Source organism: Sphaerodactylus townsendi, linkage group LG03 (assembly GCF_021028975.2).
Source record: "Sphaerodactylus townsendi isolate TG3544 linkage group LG03, MPM_Stown_v2.3, whole genome shotgun sequence".
Lineage (NCBI taxonomy): Eukaryota > Metazoa > Chordata > Lepidosauria > Squamata > Sphaerodactylidae > Sphaerodactylus > Sphaerodactylus townsendi.
The window spans coordinates 16,911,191-16,932,396 of record NC_059427.1 but is presented as its reverse complement, the minus strand read 5'-3'; the positions used below and the strand labels follow the sequence as shown (position 1 = coordinate 16,932,396).

Sequence of the window (21,206 nt, the reverse complement as noted above, 5' to 3'; positions counted from 1 at the left end):
CGAAGTTATGGACTCCCAAAGGGGTGCCCCATCCCCCATTGTTTCCAATGGGAGCTAATAGGAGATGGGGGCTATAGTTTTGAGGGTCCATAACTTTGGCCCCCCTGAACCAAACTGCACCAAACCTGGGGGGTATCATCAGGGCAGTCTCCTGATGAGACCCTGAAAGTTTTGAGACTATGCCTTCAGAAATGTCCCCCCCCCCAGCCTACAACCCCCATGGACAGCAATACAGACAACTCAATGCAGAACAAAGATTCTTGGGCAAATGTCTGGGATGTTCCTGCAGGGGGTGCATTTTTGGATGTATCGGCACCAGAATTTCAGGGTACCATCTGGAAACTGTCCTTATGATACCCCCCAAGTTTGGTGCAGTTTGGTTTAGGGGATCCAAAGTTATGGACCCTCAAAGGGGGTGCCCCATCCCCCATTCTTTGCTAAGGACCCTTTGAGGGTCCATAACTTTGGACTCCCTGAACCAAACTGCACCAAACTTGGGGGGTGCCATCATCTCCAGATGATACCCTGAAATTTTGGTGCTGATACATCCAAAAATGCACCCCATGCAGGAACATCCTAGAAATTTGCCCAAGAATCGTTGTTCTGCATTGAGTTTTCTGCATTGCTGTCAGTGGGGGTTGCAGGCTGAGGGGGGCACATTTCTGAAGGCACAGTCTCAAAACTTTCATGGTCTCATCAGGAGACTTCCCTGATGATACCCCCCAGGTTTGGTGCAGTTTGGTTCAGGGGGGCCAAAGTTATGGACCCTCAAAACTGTAGCCCCCATCTCCTATTAGCTCCCATTGGAAACAATGTGGGATGGGGCACCCCCTTTGGGAGTCCATAACTTTGGACTCCTTGAACCAAACCTCACCAAACTTGGGGGGTTGCATAAGGACAGTCTCCTGATGATACGCTGAAAATCTGGTGCCACTAGCCTAAAAACTGCGCCCCCTGCAGGCCAAAAATGGAAAACCACTAAAAATACCCAAAAACGAACCCTGCATTTTGATGCCCCCCACAAGGTGATGCCCTGTGCAGCTGCCCACCTTGCCCAATGGGCATTACGCCCCTGGTCCCAGACCAGACCTAACAATTGGCAATAAACATGTGATTTCTCCCTCCCTTCTCCAGCCCGCCAGTGGAAACGAAACCGAAAGCATGCCTTTCTTAACTGGGTTAGCAACCTTGCTCGGTTCTGAGCAGGCGGGAAATCATGGCCGCGTTGGAGCAGCTCCAGTCTGAAGTGGCCTGTTCGCTTTGCTTAGAGGATTTCAAAGAGCCGGTGTCCATCTCCTGTGGGCACAATTTCTGCCGCCCCTGCATCAAGCTGTGCTGGGCAAACGTGGAGGGGAACTTCTTATGTCCTCAATGCCGGGAAACGATCCCAGAAGGAACCTTCAGGCCCAACAGGGTTTTGGGGAACATAGCGGAGTTGGTGAAACGTCTGCAATCGGAGGCAGCAGCAGCAGCAGCCACGCCCGTAGGAAATGCAATCTGTGCGAGGCACCAGGAGCCCCTGAAACTTTTCTGCCAGCAGGATGAGGCCCCCATCTGCGTAATCTGCAGGGAATCCCGCATCCACCAGTCCCACAAAGTGCTTCCCATAGAAGAGGCTGCCAAAGATTACAAAGTAAGATATTGTTGCCCACTGCAAAAGGGTGGCGGGGGTGGGGAGGGATTAGACCGGAGACTCGAAGCCACGGTTGTTTCACGCTTCTGCCCGGTTCACACGGAAAGCCACCTGTCTCTTCTCTGTTCCTTTCCTGGTATAACAGCCCGGGCATGGAGTCAAAAAGGGGAGGCAGCGAAGAGGAAGCGTCCAGCTCGTCTCACCCCTTTCCGGCGTCGTGTCTAGTTTGGGTGCTTGAAATGGCGATCGTTTCTGTTTTATTTATGGGTTCATTGAAGGCGACTAACACCGGTGGAATGATAATACTCTGCTTTTGGTTTCTGTGGAATTGAATTATGCCTATTAAAGTGTACAGTTATCAGTTATTACTCTGCTATAGGAGCAGATAAGCCATGAGTGCTATGGAACGTGCATAAAAAATGTTGGAATGATCACCTGGTAATGGGGATTATCCCTGTTCACATTGAGCAGAGTGCACGGCTGACTGAGAGCACAGCAGAAGCCTTACCTCGTGTGCCTGCGTGTGAGGATCCCATGTGCGTGTGAGTTTGTGTAACCTCAGCTTGTGGGTTCTGTGGGGCAGTACTTGGAAGGAGTTTGTGGGGGGGACTCCACCCCTTTCTGGGTCATCCCATTCTGACACAGGGGTTACATTTGCACAAAAGAAACTGGGGAGTCAGTTGTAGTTTCTAATCTAATAAAAAGAGTATTTATTAATGAACTCCCCTCTGGATAGAAAGGTAGGTAGATAGGTTGATTAATCTATCCTAATCTAGCTGGATGGAGACGGATGCACAGAGCACCCAACCTCCCTCTAGGCATGGTGAAAGTAAGATGGAGAGAGTCCGAGAAGAAGACGGAAGGAAGGAAGTCCCTGAGAGTATCAGTCTAACATCAAAGGGATAGAGCCAGTATGATAGAGTAAAGGTGACAATCTAGCCACTGTCTATCTAGTAAAACCCCCTGTGTGAGTCAAGGCAGGAAACAGCGTAAAGTCCTTCAAGACAATCTCACAAGAAACTCAAGTTTCTTGTTCCGTGTCAATCAGATCTGCCTTTGGAATTCTGTCCTTGGAACTTGTATTTATTTCTGTCATTTACCAAATGCCTTTCTCGCTGGGCCTCAAGATGAATTACACAGCAGGAAACAATTTAGTGCAACAGGAAAGGCTCATGCTATAAACAATAGAGGTTTGGAGTGTGAAAACAGCTGAAACTTTCCTCCTGTGCTTCTTCTTAACCTAAAATGGCTGCCCTGGAAGCTATTGTTTGCCCAGTTGGGGAAACATTCACTTAGCAATGAGGCACATTTTCCCATTGGGACAAGTAGCTCCCCTGGGGTTGTATCAGGTTGGGAAAGTACTTAGGTGGCAGGAGGCTTAAGCCCCTTCTTCTTACACATCATGGTGCTAATTTAAATTTGGCCCATGTGCTCTTGGAAACGAAAGGCACTTTTGCACATGCAGAATAATGCACTTTCAATGCACTTCACAATTGTTTGCAAGTGGATTTTGCTATTTTGCACAATAAAATCCAGCTGCAAAGCTCATTGAAAGTGGAGTGAAAGTACATTATTCTGAATGTGCGAATGTGCCCTTTGTTCTGGACCCAAAAAATCCTACCATGTTTGGTTCATAGGATGGGTTGGATACATGGGGGACGCAGGAGTTTGATTCATGTTGGAAACTTCTGGAGGTTCATGCATATGTGTTTGGACTTGTGGATTTGCACTCCTGTGCATCAGATGAAGTGAGCTTTGAGTCACAAATGTTTATGCTGTACTAAATTCTGTCAGTGTTTAAGGTGCCACCGGACTCCTGTTTTATTTCGCTGTTGTGGACAAACATAGTTACCTATCTGGAACCCAAAACAGAGCCACATTTCCTCCTTATGGGAGAAGAAGCATACATAAGCATAAGCATTTGTTGTCATTGTGCACACACAACGAAAATTTACAGCAGCATTCCTCGATGCACACAATTTCAGACTCATACCCCATCCTCACTTTCCCCTTCCTCCACCCATCCCTACACAGCCCCAAACACATCAACACAAAGCCCCGGAGTTCAGCATCGCCACAGAAGAAGGCTTGGTTGGCGATCTTCAAAGAACAGAAAGGAAACAGTTAGGAGGCACTGTGCATGTGAACGCTTTGCCCATAAATGAAACTATATTCCCACACATGCATGGACCACGAGCTAGCCTGGAGGAAAATGCCCTATCCCTTCAACACAGACTTATTGTGTAGAAGTGGGCAGATGAAACTTTTTAATGCCATGAGAGTAAATAATGCCCAATTAAACCTTTATTACAAGGACAAGAGATTTTTCTGTAGACCTTTTGGGAACCCTACTGTTTCACCCAGTAGTTAATATATATTGCTTGTTGACTTTTAAAAATAAAATATGAGGGCCTCTTCTTAATTCCTAGAGTTTTAATTTCAAGGACCATCACTTTCCCACTTACAAATTATGTAGCAGTTACCACAGACATTCTTTTTCTCTACATGTGTATCAGTCACAAAATGAATGTTAGAAGAAACATTTAGAATGTACAGTTACCAACTGCGAGGTGAAGCCTGGAGCTGTCCTGGAATGACAACATCTGTACATGAGATCAGAGGCATATCTACAAGAGGGTCATGAGGGTCAATTGACCCCGGGCACCACCCAGTAGATCATGTGGGGGGCGCAAAATTACCCCCCCCCCCACGTGATCAAGCCAGGAGCCTGCACATGTTCCTCTGGCAGGTATGCCAGGTCGCAGCAACTTGGCAAGCCGGCTCGGGCACCCCTGAAGTGAGGCAGGCACAGCTTCCCCTCCAATGGAGGGGGGTTGGCAGCAGCCAGTAGCGGGCCCCAGTGACTTGGATTAGTGCGGTGCAGGGCGGGTGCCGGAGCAAGTGTTACCCTGGGTGCCATTTTTCCCCTCTGGACAAGAGAGATCGGTAACCATAGTGGAATGTGACCTTTGGCAGGCTGACTGTGGGCCAAACTAGATATCATTTAAAGAGCTGACCTTGGTCTTTTGAAAATGCCTCAAGGACCCAATCATGATTGGGCCCAGTGCATGACAGAACCTGATCATTCTTTTCCCCTCTCCATGCCTTTTCAAGTGCAGGACACACACATTCTGGTGGGACAAGTCCCCTGTTGTTTTTCTTCCTTTAGAAACTAATCCAGTCTGAACTCCAGGAACTGAAGAGGGAGAGGGAGAATGCCATATCAAGGCAGCCACAAGACGGGCTTACTATAAAAGAGCACCTGGTGAGCATTTTTATTGGGTTTTTTTTTTTTGAGGGGGGAGTAATGATGGGGGAAATTCTGAAAGAGGCAGCCCCATACCCCCTAAGAACTAGGGTTGGCCTGTCAGACCCATAACAGACACATAAGAGTTTCTTAAAGGTACTGAAATTTATTTGTGTACACAAAGGAAAGAGAGATAGAAGAGAAATCCAGCAAGTCTGGACTTCCAGTTTCTCCTGTCTCTCAATATTCAACGTGTTCTGTTCATCTTTTATAACAATTAGAAGTGGAATGTAATTAGAAACAGATTACCTTATTAAGCATAGCAAGGGAATTTTCAAGTTGATAATTTTAGTATTGAGGGCTTTTCTGTGTTGAGGGGCCATTCCCCCCACCTTTTTTAAGGTTAAGGGCCGTCTAATGCACTGGCAAGGGAATAAGGAACATGCCTGTTCCCTTTCTTATGTACTCAGCTGCACTCCCCTTGAACCCAGGTCAGCTTGACTTGAAAGGTTGTTCAAAACAGCTAGCACAGCATGATACACAGACTTTCTAAACCAGCATACCGTATATACTCATGTATAAGTCGAATTTTTCAGCACATTTTTAATGCTTAAAAAGCTCCCCTCGACTTATATGCGGGTCATTAAAATTTTGTGTGTGTTTTTACTTTGCTGGCCAGCAGGGGGCGCGGTTTTTATGCTAGCTGCACCAAAATTTCAGGGTACCCTCAGAAGACACTCCTGATGATACCAGCCAAGTTTGGTAAAGTTTGGTTCAGGGGGTCCAAAGTTATGGAGAGTCTCTTTATGATACCAGCCAGGTTTGGTGAAGTTTGGGACAGGGGATCCAAAGTTATTGACCCCCAAAGGGGATGCCCCATCCCCCATTGTTTACAATGGAAGCTAATAGTAGATTTTCCATTTCTGATAGTATCCCTCTTAAAATCTAAGTTGGGTTACATTTGGACATACAGATGATGATGAGGAATCCAGTTTTGGAGGATTTTAACTCTTGTGTTTTAGCTTGGTTGCTGGTTAAGCTAAGGTTTTTGTACTTTTAAAGTTATTGTTGATACCATATTGTTCTTGTTGACCCTCTTTTCCACTTACAGAGCCAGTTTACTGTTTTTCTTTGAAATAAATATTCAAAAACATTTAACCTACTGATGCCTCAATTGATGTAATTTTATTGGCATCTATTTTTATTTTTGAAATTTACCAGCAGCTGCTGCATTTCCCACCCTCGACTTATACGCGAGTCAATAAGTTTTCCCAGTTTTTTGTGGTAAAATTAGGTGTCTCGACTTATATGCGGGTCGACTTATACGCGAGTATATACGGTACTCATGTTTTACAGCAGGGTGTCCAACTCTGGTCCTCCGGATGCCTGGCTGGCAGGGACTGATAAGAATTGTAATCCATGAACATCTGGAGGGCCAGAGCTGGACACCCCTGCCCTACAGATTCAGTCCTGAGGTTGTATGATCATGGCATGCTTTGACACTGTATTCTCTTCTCACCTACCTGCTGCTTACCATTAACAACGTTCAAACCACATTTGGTCTACAGAGCAAACCATAAAAATAAACAATATAACCCTGGAATTTGGCTCAGAAACCATCTGAGGAGGTATCAAGAGAGAAGATGTCTTAGGGGAAATTTCAGCTGATCTCATTTCACTGTACTCTTCTCCGCAGGTGTTGGTTACCACCACCACCCCTTACTCCCCAAGGTCATCTCCAAGGCCTGTTAATTAGCTCACACAGACCAGCTGTGAATCTGGGAAGGGAGGGGGTGCTCCTTTCTAGAATATTCCTTGGAGACAGCCTTGTGGCTGATTGAAGAAAGTCAGGAAGTTATGGCTGGTGTTCCCATTTTAAAAAATAGCCATTTTCTTTCACTTATCGCAGCCTTTCTGCCTAAAGAGTTAAGCTCTGGTACAATGTGCTTTAGCTGTAAGAACCAGTATTCTGCTGCAAGAATTAAGTAGTCAGTCAGATAGTTTGTTTCTTTTTCTTGCATGTTAAGTTTGCCACTAAACTCTATGATCTGCTTTTTTGAAACCCTTTTCTTGAATTTCTCTTTTTTTTGCTTCATTGTGTGTGCTGCTGGGCATGCTTGAACCAAACCCAGGGCAAGTTTGCTCATGTTACCATCCCAAGGTTGGGTCAGCCATGTCAGGAGGAGAGAGCACACAGGAACAGTTAAAGTGTAAAATCAGGATATGGGACAACCAGATTTTAATTCCAACTTGGCTATGGAAACTTGCTGAGTAGCTTTGGCCCAGTGAGTTATTTTAACCTACCTACCTTATAAGGATGTTGTTGGGATGAAATAGACAGGGTGAGATCTATGTTGCAAGCAGTCTTGGGTTCCTCTTGGGGAGACAAATGAAGTATAACTATCCAAATAAATTAATACATTTTCAACCAGGAAACCCTCTCTTCCCAAAGCTCTGGCCCCAGCCTGGATCTGCTTCTGCACCACAATTGCTATTTTGCAGTTAAATGGCACACCTGTGGATCTGAACACAGATTTCTCGTGTCTCTTGGCTCTCATTGAATTGGTTGACAGAGGCCTGCCTTTGTTTGAAGTTGTTGGCAAGAAACATCATTTGCCCAGAATGTCAATGGCTTCTTTTCCAGTGAGGGCTACCATCTTCAAGTTTGGGCTTGGAAGACTTCTGTAATGACAGCTGATCTTCAGACTGGAGATCGATTCCCCTGTAGATAAAGGCAACTTTGGAAATCAAATCCTGTGCAGCTCCTGGTTCTTCTTAGATCCCATCCTTCACAGGCACCACCTTCACATTTCAGTGTTTACCCCAGCTAAAGCTGCAGTTGTGTTCCCAGCTATAATCCAGGGGACAGGAGTTTTAAATATAGGCACAGCCTTAAGAACATAAGAACAAGCCAGCTGGATCAGACCAGAGTCCATCTAGTCCAGCTCTCTGCTACTCGCAGTGGCCCACCAGGTGCCTTTGGGAGCTCACATGTAGGATGTGAAAGCAATGGCCTTCTGCCGCTGTTGCTCCCGAGTACCTGGGCTGTTAAGGCATTTGCAATCTAAGATCAAGGAGGATCAAGATTGGTAGCCATAGATGGACTTCTCCTCCATAAATCTGTCCAAGCCCCTTTTAAAGCTATCCAGGTTAGTGGCCATCACCACCTCCTGTGGCAGCATATTCCAAACACCAATCACACGTTGCGTGAAGAAGTGTTTCCTTTGATTAGTCCTAATTCTTCCCCCCAGCATTTTCAATGAATGCCCCCTGGTTCTAGTATTGTGAGAAAGAGAGAAAAATTTCTCTCTGTCAACATTTTCTACCCCATGCATAATTTTATAGACTTCAATCATATCCCCCCTCAGACGTCTCCTCTCCAAACTAAAGAGTCCCAAACGCTGCAGCCTCTCCTCATAAGGAAGGTGCTCCAGTCCCTCAATCATCCTCGTTGCCCTTCTCTGCACTTTTTCTATCTCCTTAATATCCTTTTTGAGATGTGGCGACCAGAACGGAACACAGTACTCCAAGCCTTGTGGTGCACTGCTCCAACCCTGGATTCATTCCATGAAATGGCTCCTTCCATAATGGCTGGAACCTAGTTCAGGCCTCTTGCAATGCAGGCTGACAATGACTGGGCCCAGAGACTGTCCTGAAATTTTTCTAGTATGTCTCAAAGTAAGTGAGCAAGAAGAAGAAGAGTTTGGGTTTATACCCCTGCCTTTCTCTCCGGTAAGGAGTCTTAAAGGGGCTTACAAACTCCTTCCCTTCTTCTCCCCACAAGAGACACCTGATGAGGTAGGTGGGGCTGAAAGAGTTCTTGAAAGAGCTGTGACTAGTCTGAGGTCACCCAGCTGGAATGTAGGAGTGGGGAAACAAATCAAGTTCGCTACTCATGCGAACGAGTGGAGAATCAAACCTGGTTCTCCAGATTCGAGTCCACCTGTTTTAACTGTGCCATGCTGACTCTTTCAGGCTCTCTCAGGGAGAGGCCAGAGGTATTAATCTATTAATTGTAACTAGCTCTACGTGGGCCTTCCCTTGCGTTTGATTCGGAAACTAAAACTGGTCCAAAATGCGGCTGCGCGCCTGCTCACAGGCAGTGCCATCTGGGATCATATCCAGCCTGTGTTGCGCCGGCTGCACTGGCTTCCAGTAGAGTTCCGAATCATCTTCAAGGTGTTGGTGTTAACCTTCAAGGCCTTACGCGGCCTGGGACCTTCGTATCTTCGGGACCGCATCACCCCATACGTCCCTGCACGGCCTCTCCGTTCAGCGGAGGCCAACTTACTGGTGGTCCCTGGCCCCTCGATGATACGGCTAGCCTCCACGCGGGCCAGGACCTTTACGGCCCTGGCCCCAGCCTGGTGGAACGCCCTCCCACCAGCTGTCCGGGCCCTGCGGGACCTTACTGAATTCCGCAGGGCCTGTAAGACGGAACTGTTCCGCCGGGCCTTTGGAGGAACCAGCCGTTGATGGTGCCCCCCCACCGGCCTTTACATTTGTGCCTTTTGCCATCTTGGGATTTACTGTTCCTCCCTCCTGAAAGAGGATTTTAAAATGGAGCTGTCGGACGCCATTCTGCTTATGGTAACCTGATATTATGTCTAGTCTTATTTTTATTGCTGCTTTTAATGGTTTTTGTTGTTTAATTCTATATATATGATAATTTGCTGTACACTGCCCAGAGCCCTTCGGGGATGGGGCGGTATAAAAGTCGAAAGAATGAATGAATGAATAAATGAATGAATGAATGAATAAATGAATAAATGAATAATCTGCAGAAGGAAAACATAACAGAGTCCAGCAGCACGTTAGAGACCAACACAATGTATTTCAGCACAATAAGTTAGAAATAATTTCTTATAAGCTTCTCCAAATTCAAATAAATCCTGCACTGGTTCATGTATAAACAAGCATGTAATTACTGGTGAAACTTTAGAGATGTAACTGCCTCCCTCTTACCTCTAAGTTGTCACATTCTTGATGCTTAAAGTATTCTCTGTTTAAATTGGGTTTGTAAAACAAGTACAAAACCTAAGTGGACTGTAATACTCACTTTGCATGACAAATGCCTTTCCAAGTCAACACTGCTTCCTGCCTTGATTTTTTTAATCACAGGAGAATTTAGACACAACACGGAAGAAAATTACCTCCCAATTTGAACTGCTGCATCAGTACTTTGAGGAAATGGAGCAGCTTCTTCTGGACCAGTTGGATGAAATTGAGATGGAGGTTCAGAAAGGGCAGAAGGAAAGCAACATCAGATTCTCAGAGGAAATTTCCATTCTTGGGGACCTGATCAGTGAGATGGAGGAGACATGTCAGCAGTCAGCAAGTGAATTCCTGCAGGTGAGAGCGTGGATCTTGGAGGAGGAGGGGTGGGAGGCAGTGGTGGGATCCAGAAATTTTAATAACAGGTTCCGATGGTGGTGGGATTCAAATAGTGGCGCCGCCGCACACAGTCCCTATTGGGCAGTGAGGTTGCTTTAGTAACCCCTTCTCGGCACGCAGAAAAAATTAGTAACCACTTCTAGAGAAGTGGTGAGAACTGGTTGGATCCCACCTCTGGCGGAAGGGTTAGATCCCCAAGTCTTTTAAGGCCCATTCAAAGCCTAGAGTAGAGGAACATGGAAGAGGCAGAAGGGTCCTGTATTTTCCAGTCGTCAGGTAGCTTGCCTGCAAGCCACAGCTGCGAGGGTTTGCCTGACAGATCACTGTGCTGGATAGGTCATTACTATGGCTGCTGTTATGTTCTCAGTACTAACTGAACGCATGATCTTAACTTGTAATGCTATTAGCAGATAAAGACACTCGCGTGTTTAGAAAACGTTTGTGTTCATAATATGAACTCTGGTTTCTTCCTTTTTCTTGCCCCTCCAGAGTGTCAAGAATGTATTCAGCAGGTAAGTAGCAGACTCCAATTCCTGCAGATTGAGGGCTAGTTCACAGGTACAAGACGATGAAGTAAGGTGATGTGGACGTTTCCTCAGCAGCAGGCCTCTGTAAGCCACACCCACAGAGCCCTATTTCAGTGCCAAGGAAGGCAGAGGCAAAGATAAAAGTGGGATTTGCAAACTGCATTTCTCTAACCATTGGGTAAGCCTATACGTCTCCTCCACTCCACCAAGAGGGGGCATGATAGAGGTTTATAGAATGAAATATGAGGTAGATAAAGTGGAACTCCTGATACTCAAACTTGGAATGCCCAGTAAATTTGATGGGCAGTAAATACAAGAGAGCAAAAAGGCGGTCAATCATAGTGCAGTGCATAATTAACTTGTGAAACTCACTGCCACAGGTTATACTGACAGTTACTAAAACTGCTGAAAAACATGTCAGGCAAATTCATGGAGAATAAGTCCATCTGTAGCTAGTAGCTGGGTTGGCTAAGTGGAACCCCCATATTCAGAGGCAGAATACCACTGCATGCTGGGTGTTTACATAAAACAAAAAGAAGGTCTGGGTCCTGGTCCTCAAACTTATGTTACCTGTTGTCAAGTGTATGGAGTGTTTATAGCTGACAGCTGGAATAGTTTTACTGTTAAAAAGGTCTGAATGTGGAAGACAGGAAGGTATGAGTCATATTCTGAGAAAAAAATTAATGCCCCCTAGCTTCTAGAACACTCACTCACACAAAAAGTTCAGCCAAACCTATGAATGAAGTAGAACTCTGAAGGAGGAATACAAAATAACATTTAGTTGGCACCTTTATATCTATATATATAAAAATCTATCAGTTCGTTTTCCTGCTGACAGGTAATCTCCCAAACTACTGGACCGATTGCTTTGAAATTTTCACACAACGTCAGATTCACGTGTGGCCAGGTTTCCATACTGTTTCCACACCTCCTGTTGTGTACATGTTACAACTGTGCCAGTTATTGTGTACATGCTACACCAGTGACAGTTGGAACCACAGTTCTGTTCTGCAACAGCGCCATCTGCTGGCCGTCAAAGCAACACCCTCTGATACAAGGGAACTAACCATGCCTTCCTTGAAAACCACTGCCTTATGGAATGAAAGGGATGGGGCGGGCTATCTGCACATGGCCCACCCACCCTAGCGGGGGAAGGGGAAAGTGAGGGAGGGTCCAGGGGTTTGCTGGACCAAACGCTGTGAAATTTGAACACAACGTAGCTCATGCCTCCCAGCGTGTTTTACACTAGATAATTCACCTGCAAGGGAAGGGAGTGAAAGGGACAGGATCAGCCCACCTGGACATGGCCCACCCACCCTAGCAGAGAAAGGGGAACGTTAGGGAGGGACCTGCAGGGTTGCCATGCAAGGGAGTGGGAGAGAGGGAGGGGAGAGAGGGGCCCCTTGCCTCTCCCCTCCCTTGCAAGCATTGTGCAATGACACATGTTCGAACCTTTTGCTTCCCCTTTTTCTTCCTTTTCCACTTCACCCGACTCAGCCACAGCAAAGCATGGCCGGGCCCGCTAGTTAACCTACAACAGTATATGAGGTCCATTAATGATTCTGTACCAGTCTAAAACTAGACTTTCTAATGCTGTAAATTGACTGATACTCTTATGCATCTTGCCCCCTAAAAAGAGAGGACAAAAGTCATAAGGAAAGTATCTGTGTGAAGAGGCAAGTTTTTTAATGAAATGTATAAATACATTAATTAAAAAAACCAGATGAATAGATAGTCGGGGGAGCAGCAAGGAAGACCAGGCAGACGTTGGGGGATTGCAGAGGCCAATGACATCAGGGGAACGAAGATAATATAGATAGAGAGAAAAGCAGATCGATCAATGGGAGCCATGAAATAGATAAATTTTCTAGTTAATGGAAGAAGTTTGAACAGAATTTGAGAAGGAAGAAAATCCGAAATAAAGAGCAGAAAAGGGGAGCGATATGTTCAAAGTGATGGGCATTCTTATCTTGATTGATGTTACACTATACCTGACTTTAGTTTGCAAAATGGAGGGTGGAACAAATTAGACAAACTGAAGCATTCATGTGAATTGGGCTTAGAGAGAAGAGGCAGGAAAACCAAGCTCTATTCATAAGAGAAACCTTATGATGAGCCCGTAGCAAAGGAAGCTTGCAGAAAACTGCTTCTGGTGCTGTGGTTGCTTCTAGGCCGTAATAGTCTATTCACAGAATTCAAACAAGAACCAATTTCACTTTAGGTTTTCTCCTTGCTAGATCTAATAAGGAAGAGCTCCATCTGCCTGTGGAGATTTCGCAAGACCTAAAAGAAAAACTCAGTACATTTGACAAGAAAAATGTTTCCTTAGAAAACATTCTGAAGAAATTCAAAGGTAAAGGAAAATGTACATCCAGTCTTAATTCCGCCTTACCTTTGACATTCCTCTCTCTCTCCCAGAACTGCAGCTAAGAGGCAAACCACACAATATGTTTTTTCACTTGTGTATAAGCTTGCGTGTGTTCCCTGTAGTTACACAGCAGCTGTGGGGAACAGTGTCGAGCTCGATCCGCCTCAGATCTTGCCATGCTCACCCAGTGGAGTCTGGGAGATGGTGGCACCAAAGAACCTTTGCTTGTGACGGAGCTTGGCTTGTTTAGAGACTTGTAGTAATGGTTTTCCCTCCCTACAGCTGGACGGAGTACACAATACGTTAGGAAGGGGAAACGCCGAGTGGGTAATATAGGCTGCTGCGCTTAATGCAGGAACTTTAGATCCAACCAAACCCTCACGAATGTGCCTGTTTGTTTTATACAGATGCAATAAAAGCGGATTTCAATAACCTGGAGTCTGGCTATCCGGGGAAGAGGTCAGTGGACACTTATTAAATGGCTTCTAACATAGAATAAAGTAAAAGAAGAGCTGAGGCGGGACTCAAGGAATGGTACCATGTGGGAGGGGAAGGAGGGGTTCCCGCAATAGGGCAAAAACTGTTTTGAGAGGGATGTCATTTCAGAGATTTTGTGCATGTGGAACCCAACAAAATCACCAAAATAATTCCTCTCATGTGGTCACGGGTCAAAGAGTTGGAAGAGATTTAAGGGCCATCCGAGCCCCAACCCTTTGCCATGCATGAACGCACAACAAAAGCACTCTCACAACATATGTTCATCCAGCTGCTGTTTAAAGGCCTCCCAAAGAAGGGGGCTCCACCGCTATCTGAGGCCAGTGAATTCTACTGTGGGGCAACCCTGACCATCAGAAAGTTCTTCCTAATGCTTAAAGGTGGAATCTCTTTTCCTTAGCCCGGAATCCATTGCTCCATGTCCTAGCCATGGCGTCTGGGGCGGCAAAAAACAAGCTTGCTCCTTCTTCAACATGGCATTCCTTCCAATATTTAAAACGCAGCTATCAGGTGCCCCCTTAACCTTCACTTCTCCGAACTAAACATCCCCAGCTCCCTAAGCCTGTCTTTGTAGGGTATTCCAGACCTTTTTGGTTGCCCTCCTCTGGACATGTCCCAGCTTGTCAATATCTTTCTTAAATTGCGGTGCGCAGAACTGAACACAGTACATAGGTGAGGTCTGACCAATGCAGAGTAGTGGTACAATTACATGTGAGGAAACTGCGGGGGGGGGGGGGGGGGGGGATCCCTTCCCCCTTCAGCACTGCTAGTGTACATGAGTGAAGAAATGTGTCATGTAGTTTGCTTCTAAGACTCTTCTTCCTGTCCTGTTCGTTCTGTACTTTAATCCTAGCAGCCCGCTTCTTTTCTGTCACCAGTGTCTTTAGAGTGTCTCTGTTTTTGTCAACACCGGATAAAAAGAGGAAGATTTATCCATTTTGTAATTTTAGATCTTGGAAGCTAAGCAGGGTTGTTGACTCTTGTTACTGCTGAGATGGGAGGCCACAGAACAGAAGCCAGAGAAAACCACCTCTATGGTATGTCTTTCTGGCGGAAAAAAAGCTATAGGGGGTGCCCTAAATCAAAACTCATTTCTTGAGGCCAAAAACAAACCAAAAAAAGAAGGCCACAGGGAAAGAGTGGAAACTTCAAGGAAAAGCTTTCCTTGCAGGAAACATTCACATGAGGGCTGTTTTGGGCTGCTAAAGAATCACTCTTTTGCAATCAGCAGGAAGTGGAACTAAAACTGGTTTCAACATAACTCTTAATATAGTGCTGTGTTCCTCATGAAAATCTTTCTGCCTGGGCAAGATCTGAGTGAATATCTGTTCAGCAGTCATCACTATTCAGAAAATAATCTGCTTGTCTTTGTTTTTTTTACTTGTATTTTCATGATGAATTGAGATTTATTAAAAAAGTGAGCAGTGGGAACTCAAAAAACCCTCTGTGTGTGTGTGTGTGTATGTGTGTAGATAGATAGATAGATAGATAGATAGATAGATAGGTGTGTGTGGGGTATGGATTCCTTATACAGACACACACACACACACACACACACAGATAGATAGACAGATAGACAGATAATGTATATGTGTGTGTAGGGTATGGGCGGGAAACTGCAGCGCCCCAGGGCACTGTCACAGGGCGGGAAACTGCAGCGCCCCAGAAGGCCGTGCTCCTGCGGCTGCGCGCACGGGAGGCTGCCGCACTGCCTTGCGCCCCAGAAGGCAGTGCGGCAGTCTCCCAAAAATTGGGACAATGGAAGGGACAGGACAAATTGTGCGAAGGCGGGACTGTCCCGCCAAAAGTGGGACGGCTGGTCAGCCACACACACACACAACACACACACACACACACACACACACACACACACACACACACACCTCTGTCTGTCTGTGTCTCTTTCTGCCTCGCTCTCTCCCTGATGAGATTTAGCAGCCCCCAAAAACATTCAGCGGCCAATTAAAAAAAACAGCCCCCTTCAATGGCAGGGAAAGGTAATGTCTGCCATGTGGGTTGAACCAGAAAAATTGCTGACTTCTTGTCCACAAAGCAGCCATCCAAGCTTTGCTGTGATCTTTTCCAGAACTTAAGAGCAAACGTGGTTTGAGAAAGATCATAGAAAAGCCACAGAAACACCATGGGGTCGGGGAGGGCAATTTTGCTTCCCAACTGTGTAGAGCCTGGAGCAACGTCCTGAGTGACAGTTTCGGAGAATGACCAGTGTGAAAGCCACTGCAGACTTCTAAGACTTCTAATCTTAAAATGTTTTGGGGTGAAACACAGTGTTTGGTGGTGGCATTGGGTTTTAGGAGGCAGCCACCATCACCGCGGAATGTTTCTTTGCCCTCAGGAAACTGTTTCTGCCCTCTGCCCAGAGTTGCCAGTTGGGAGATTAAGAGGATTTTTCCAAGTTGGATGCAATTTGAGTATAATCCATGCAAGCATGGATTGGGCTCCTTTAGAGAATAACTGAGCCTTGTGTGGGATGGACAGATTTTTGCAGAAGTGAGCAAGAACAAGGTTTATTTCAGGAAAACACACATACACACAAATAACTTGAAGAAAAAAATAAAAGTAATTATTGTATGTGTCTAAATATCTAAACCTATTCCAAGAATTGGTAGAAATAGGTAAATGTTAACAATGAGCTAGGATTGTTGAAGTTTAAACTATACGCACCTCAGAAAAAAAAACTCCTCTCGGGCAGGTTTATAACATATTAACACAGTCCCCTTTCAACAACTTAAGTTTCATGCTATACCCACTGAAAGCTTGCTGACATAATTGTAAACTTCCGCTAGTCAAATAGGGAAACTTAACCCAACGATCTGATGTCTCTTCCAATCTTTAATTCACATTCCTATCAAACAACTAGATTTGAAACCAGTAGTACCTCACATGGACGTAGGTAAGGGGGGGGTTTCTCAGGTTTGAACCCCCCCATTCATGTCCGAAGCTCCGCCCACCCGTTTGTGGGTTTCTAAGACATTTTAGTGCTTTTTTGGTTTTTGGCCTGCAGGGGGCGCATTGTTTGGACTAGCAGCACCAAACTTTCAGGGATTGTTTGGGGGACACTCCTGATAATGCTACCCAGGTTTGGTGAGGTTTGGTTCAGGGGGTCCAAAGTTATGGACTCCCAAAGGGAGTGCCCCATCCTCCATTGTTTCCAATGGGAGCTAATGGAAGACGGGGGCTACACCTTTGAGGGTCCATAACTTTGGACCCCCTAAACCAAACTTCACCAAACCTGGGATGTATTATCAGGAGAGTCTCTTATTGATACCACCCAGGTTTTGTGAAGTTTGGTCCAGGGGGTCCAAGGCTATGGACTCCCAAAGGGAGCCCTCCATCCTCCATTGTTTTCAATGGGAGCTAATAGAAGATGAAGGCTACATTTTTGAGGCAGCCAGGGTTGGCAGTGCTGCCCAGCTGCCCTCAGAGGGCACCATGGGGAGGCAAATAACAAGAACTCCTTCCTGCCACCATAGCCTTCAATGGTGTAAGTCCAAGCCTCAGTGTCACGGGAGGCAAAGCCAGGATGGAAGCCAACTATTGTCGTCTCTATCCCTGGCCATGCCTCTGGAACACCCCCACTATGCCAGTGGAGTAGTGGAGGACAGCAGTGACCACCTGCCAATGGATTTGCCCATCTACCGGGGTAAGTGCCCCGGGGAGAGCAAATCTACCAGTGTAGGGCCCTGCCATCTCCACAACTCCCTCTCTCCCTACCCCGCATTGAGCCATTAGCCTTCTAAACTCTTGAATAACAACCTCCCATGTCTGATCTTAATTTTTCCCAATATTGTTTCTAGTGGCTTATTCACTGCACTTCTCTGACTGGCACCTGCATCTCTCGGGTACATTTCTGTGCTCTACCAGTCCCAGTAGCTGAGAAGACTGTGTTTATATCTGGAATCCATAGGCTGGGAGAGACACTGGAAATGCTTGTTAGCTTATATAAGAAGTGGGACGTCTGAAGGATATTTATTTATTTATTTATTTTATTGGACTTTTATACCCCCCATCCCCGAAGGGCTCTGGGCGGTGTACAATATATAAGGATACAATATAAAAACAAGTAGACAATTAAGAGCAGCGATAAAAATTTACATAGCTGTGGTTCTAATTATATAAAAACTCAGTGGGTTAAAATGGCGTCCAACATTCCAATAATAAAAATCCCTCCCCCCTCAGAAAGGGAGGCATGGTGAGTCCCAGTTGGTGACAGGCGGCCCAGATGTCGGGGCCAAGATAGAAGCTTGATTCATCTGAGTAACAGAAATCTATTTTGTTGGCAAGAGTAAAGTTGCTTATATCAAACCTGCCCTTAGATTGGCAAAATTAGTAGGCGAGAGAAAATTGGTCCACACCAGAGAGCTCCTTCCCTTAGAGCAGGGGTCTGCAACCTGCAGCTCTCCAGATGTTCACGGACTACAAATCCCATCAGCCCCTGCCAGCATGGCCAATTGGCCATGCTGGCAGGGGAGCTGATAAAGTGAAGTCCATGGTATCTAGGAAAGCCACAGAGTTACTGAACCCTGCCTTAGAGATTATATTTAAAAAGATACAGGAAATATGTTATCCAGTATGCTAACTTTTCATATTTGGGAATAGTAAATGGCAGATATGATGTGTGTGCATTATTCTCATAGCAGGATGTGAAAGAAATCTGGGAAAGTGGTCACTGTGGAGTCTACAGAATGGACTTTACAGAATGGCCTGTTCTCCCTTACTTCCACTCCAGCCTGGCCTAAGGAATTTCTCTGCAAAGCAGAAGCACGAAGGCACAGCTTCCCGGAGAGAAACTGGAGGGTGTCTGTCCCACAACTTTCCCCTGTTCCCTATTGATCCTTTGGTCTTTTCCCCTCAACCCAAGTACTGAACCCACGTTTGTGGTGGATTCATTGTTCTGGAAACACCAACAAGCAAGGGATGGGAAGGATTATGCCCTCCATTTGTCTTCTGGAAACCACTCCTCTCAGCTCTGCTTTGCAAATGTGTAACAGCATCTTGATTTTGGAGACACAGTTGAGGCTGATTGTGGCACTCCCATTTTAAGCCTGCTGAATTCTAGCTTCACAGCTTGTCCCTCTCTCAATTTGCTTATCTGTTGAGTGTGTTTCCCCTCCCCTTGAACATTTCTGAAGAGTGATTTTAGCATGTCGTGTCCTAGCCCTCAAAAAGATAAATCAGGACTCTCTCCTCTTCCTTCCTGACTGTTTTTCTCCTCCACTGTTTTTGTTTGATGATAGCATGGTAGATGAAATCTCAAACAATGCAGCATGAAGTCAGAAATCTTCCTCCTTTGCTCTTCATTAGATTCTGTGACATTCGAACTGCAGGAAAAAGGAGAGGATGTGTCTTTGACAACAGGCGTGCAGACAGTTCAGAAGTGTTTATTCTTGCAGGAGGAGGATAAGACTCTCCCGAGCTGTGTTTCCACACTGAATCCTGCATCTCCAGTAGGTATGTGAGGCTCTGAATTAATTTGTTAAAGGAAGGATTAACTTCTTACTCATAAGGGAAGGAACAGTGGCTGTAATGAACAGGTGTCAGAAAGGTGTAATGGGCTGGATGACAGATGCTTTAATAAACAAGTTCCATCCAAATGGGTGGAAGTGTTGCTAACAGTGTGGCTTAATGCATGTTTTGCCTGATCCTTTCTAAAGCATTGGGCATGGTTTTGCCCCAGTCTCCAATTTACAGTAGCTCCAAGATGCCAACTGCTTATTCAGGGCGGGCATCAAGTGGTAGTCTAGTGGTGGAGACAGGCTCTAACCCTGTGATTCCATCTGTTTCTTTGCAGAAGACGTGACCCTGGATTTGGACACAGCAGGCCCTTACCTCATCCTGTCCGACAATGGGAAAAGTGTGAAGTTGGGAGATAGACGCCAGAAACGTGCCAAGTCTCGGGACCGATTTGACGTGTACCCCTGCATCTTAGGCCGTGAAGGGTTTCACTCTGGGAAGCACTGTTGGGAGGTACAGGTGGTCGAAGGGGGGTGTTGGGCCGTGGGCATGGCCAGAGAATCTGTGAAGAGGAGGAGAAAGTTCAACTTCCGGCCTGAAGAGGGAATTTGGGCTTTAGAGCATTTAGGGAACGATCATTACCGAGCTCTGACCTCCCCTCCCACATCACTGCCCCTGAGCAAGATGCACCAAAAGGTACGGGTCTGCCTAGACTATGAAGCAGGTCAGATAGCATTTTTTGATGCAAAGAAGGATACTTGGATCTTTACATTCCCATCAGTTTCTTTTGAAGGAGAAAGAATCTATCCCTGGCTGTGGGTGGGGCGGAGATCACAGCTTAGACTTTGCCCCTAAAGTGGCACATATCTTTTACAAACGGGCCAAATAATGAAACCAAGATGAGTTGTCATTTTGTCCAGACAAATTTCAGAATAAAAATAGTTTGGATTTATACTCCCATCTTTTTCTTCTGTAAGGGGACTCAAGGCGGCTTACAAACTCCTTTCCCTTCCCCACGACAAACACCTTGTGAGAAAGGTGGGGCTGAAAAGAGTTCAGAGGTAACTGACTAGCCCAAGATTACCCAGCAGGCTTCATGTGTAAGAGTGTGGAAACAAATCTAGTCTCCCAAATCTAGTCCCGCTACACCACACTGTAATATCACTACATACTGAGCTTAAAATATTCTAGTTGTTTCTAAGAACCTGAAAGGTACCATACTGCAGCACACCTCTGGCACATCTGTTTCAGCATTGGATTCAAAGAGTGGCCAACTCAATGGCCTAGAGGGCAAAGACCCAGATATTGCCCTTTCCCCCAGTATTCAGAGGATATGAGTGTGCATAAAGTACCGTCAATTTGAAGCCGACTTATGGCAACCCAGCAGAGTTTTCAAGGCAAGAGACTGATAAAGATAGTTTGCCATTGCCTTCCTCTGCATGGTGTCTGCAGTATTTCTTCTTGGGTCGATTCCCCACTTCAAAATTGAAAGTAGATTCAAACCTGTTTCATATGAATCAGGAGCTTTTGAGCACGGATTCATGCTCCCCATTTGGAGCGATGAGCACACATCTAATGGTGAGTGGGGAATCGACCCTGGTCTCCCGCCCAAATACCAACTAGGGCCAACCTTGCTTAGTGAGATCCGACGAGATCAGGTTAGCCTGGGCCATCCAGATCAGGATATTCAGAGGTTTACTAGCTCTCGTTATGGAGGTTCCTTCCAGCGACCATGGCTGATAGTCACTGATGGACCTATCCTCCATGAATCTGTCTAGTTCCCTTTTTAAAACCATCTGTGATCATGGCGGTCACCATATGTACTGGCAGAGAAGCGCTCCCACACCAAGCTCCGGACTTCTCTTCAGTAATCTACCTGTCTAAGTTATCAGCCCTCTGACTGAAGAGAGAACGCTCCCATTTCAACACAGCCCTGTGGTTAGTAATTAATGCACTGTTAATGGTTAATGAACTCTTTTGAAGCAAAGAACAGTTTCCATGTGTCTTTTTTAAAAAGACTTTTCCCCATAGGTGGGGGTAATATTCTTCTGCTCCTCCGAATTCAGGCAG

General features: G+C 45.8%; 1 protein-coding gene across 1 annotated transcript; it reads left to right on the top strand.

The window, feature by feature from the left end:
- The first annotated feature begins 1,179 nt into the window (after positions 1 to 1,179).
- On the top strand, positions 1,180 to 21,123 carry LOC125427715 (zinc finger protein RFP-like). The gene is made up of 7 exons (XM_048487267.1): positions 1,180 to 1,633; positions 4,803 to 4,898; positions 10,002 to 10,232; positions 10,764 to 10,786; positions 13,039 to 13,154; positions 18,987 to 19,133; positions 19,474 to 21,123. Exons 1-7 carry the CDS (start codon positions 1,217 to 1,219, stop codon positions 19,989 to 19,991), a joined length of 1,548 nt encoding a protein of 515 aa, XP_048343224.1. The 5' UTR covers positions 1,180 to 1,216; the 3' UTR covers positions 19,992 to 21,123.
- Positions 21,124 to 21,206: the final 83 nt, after the last annotated feature.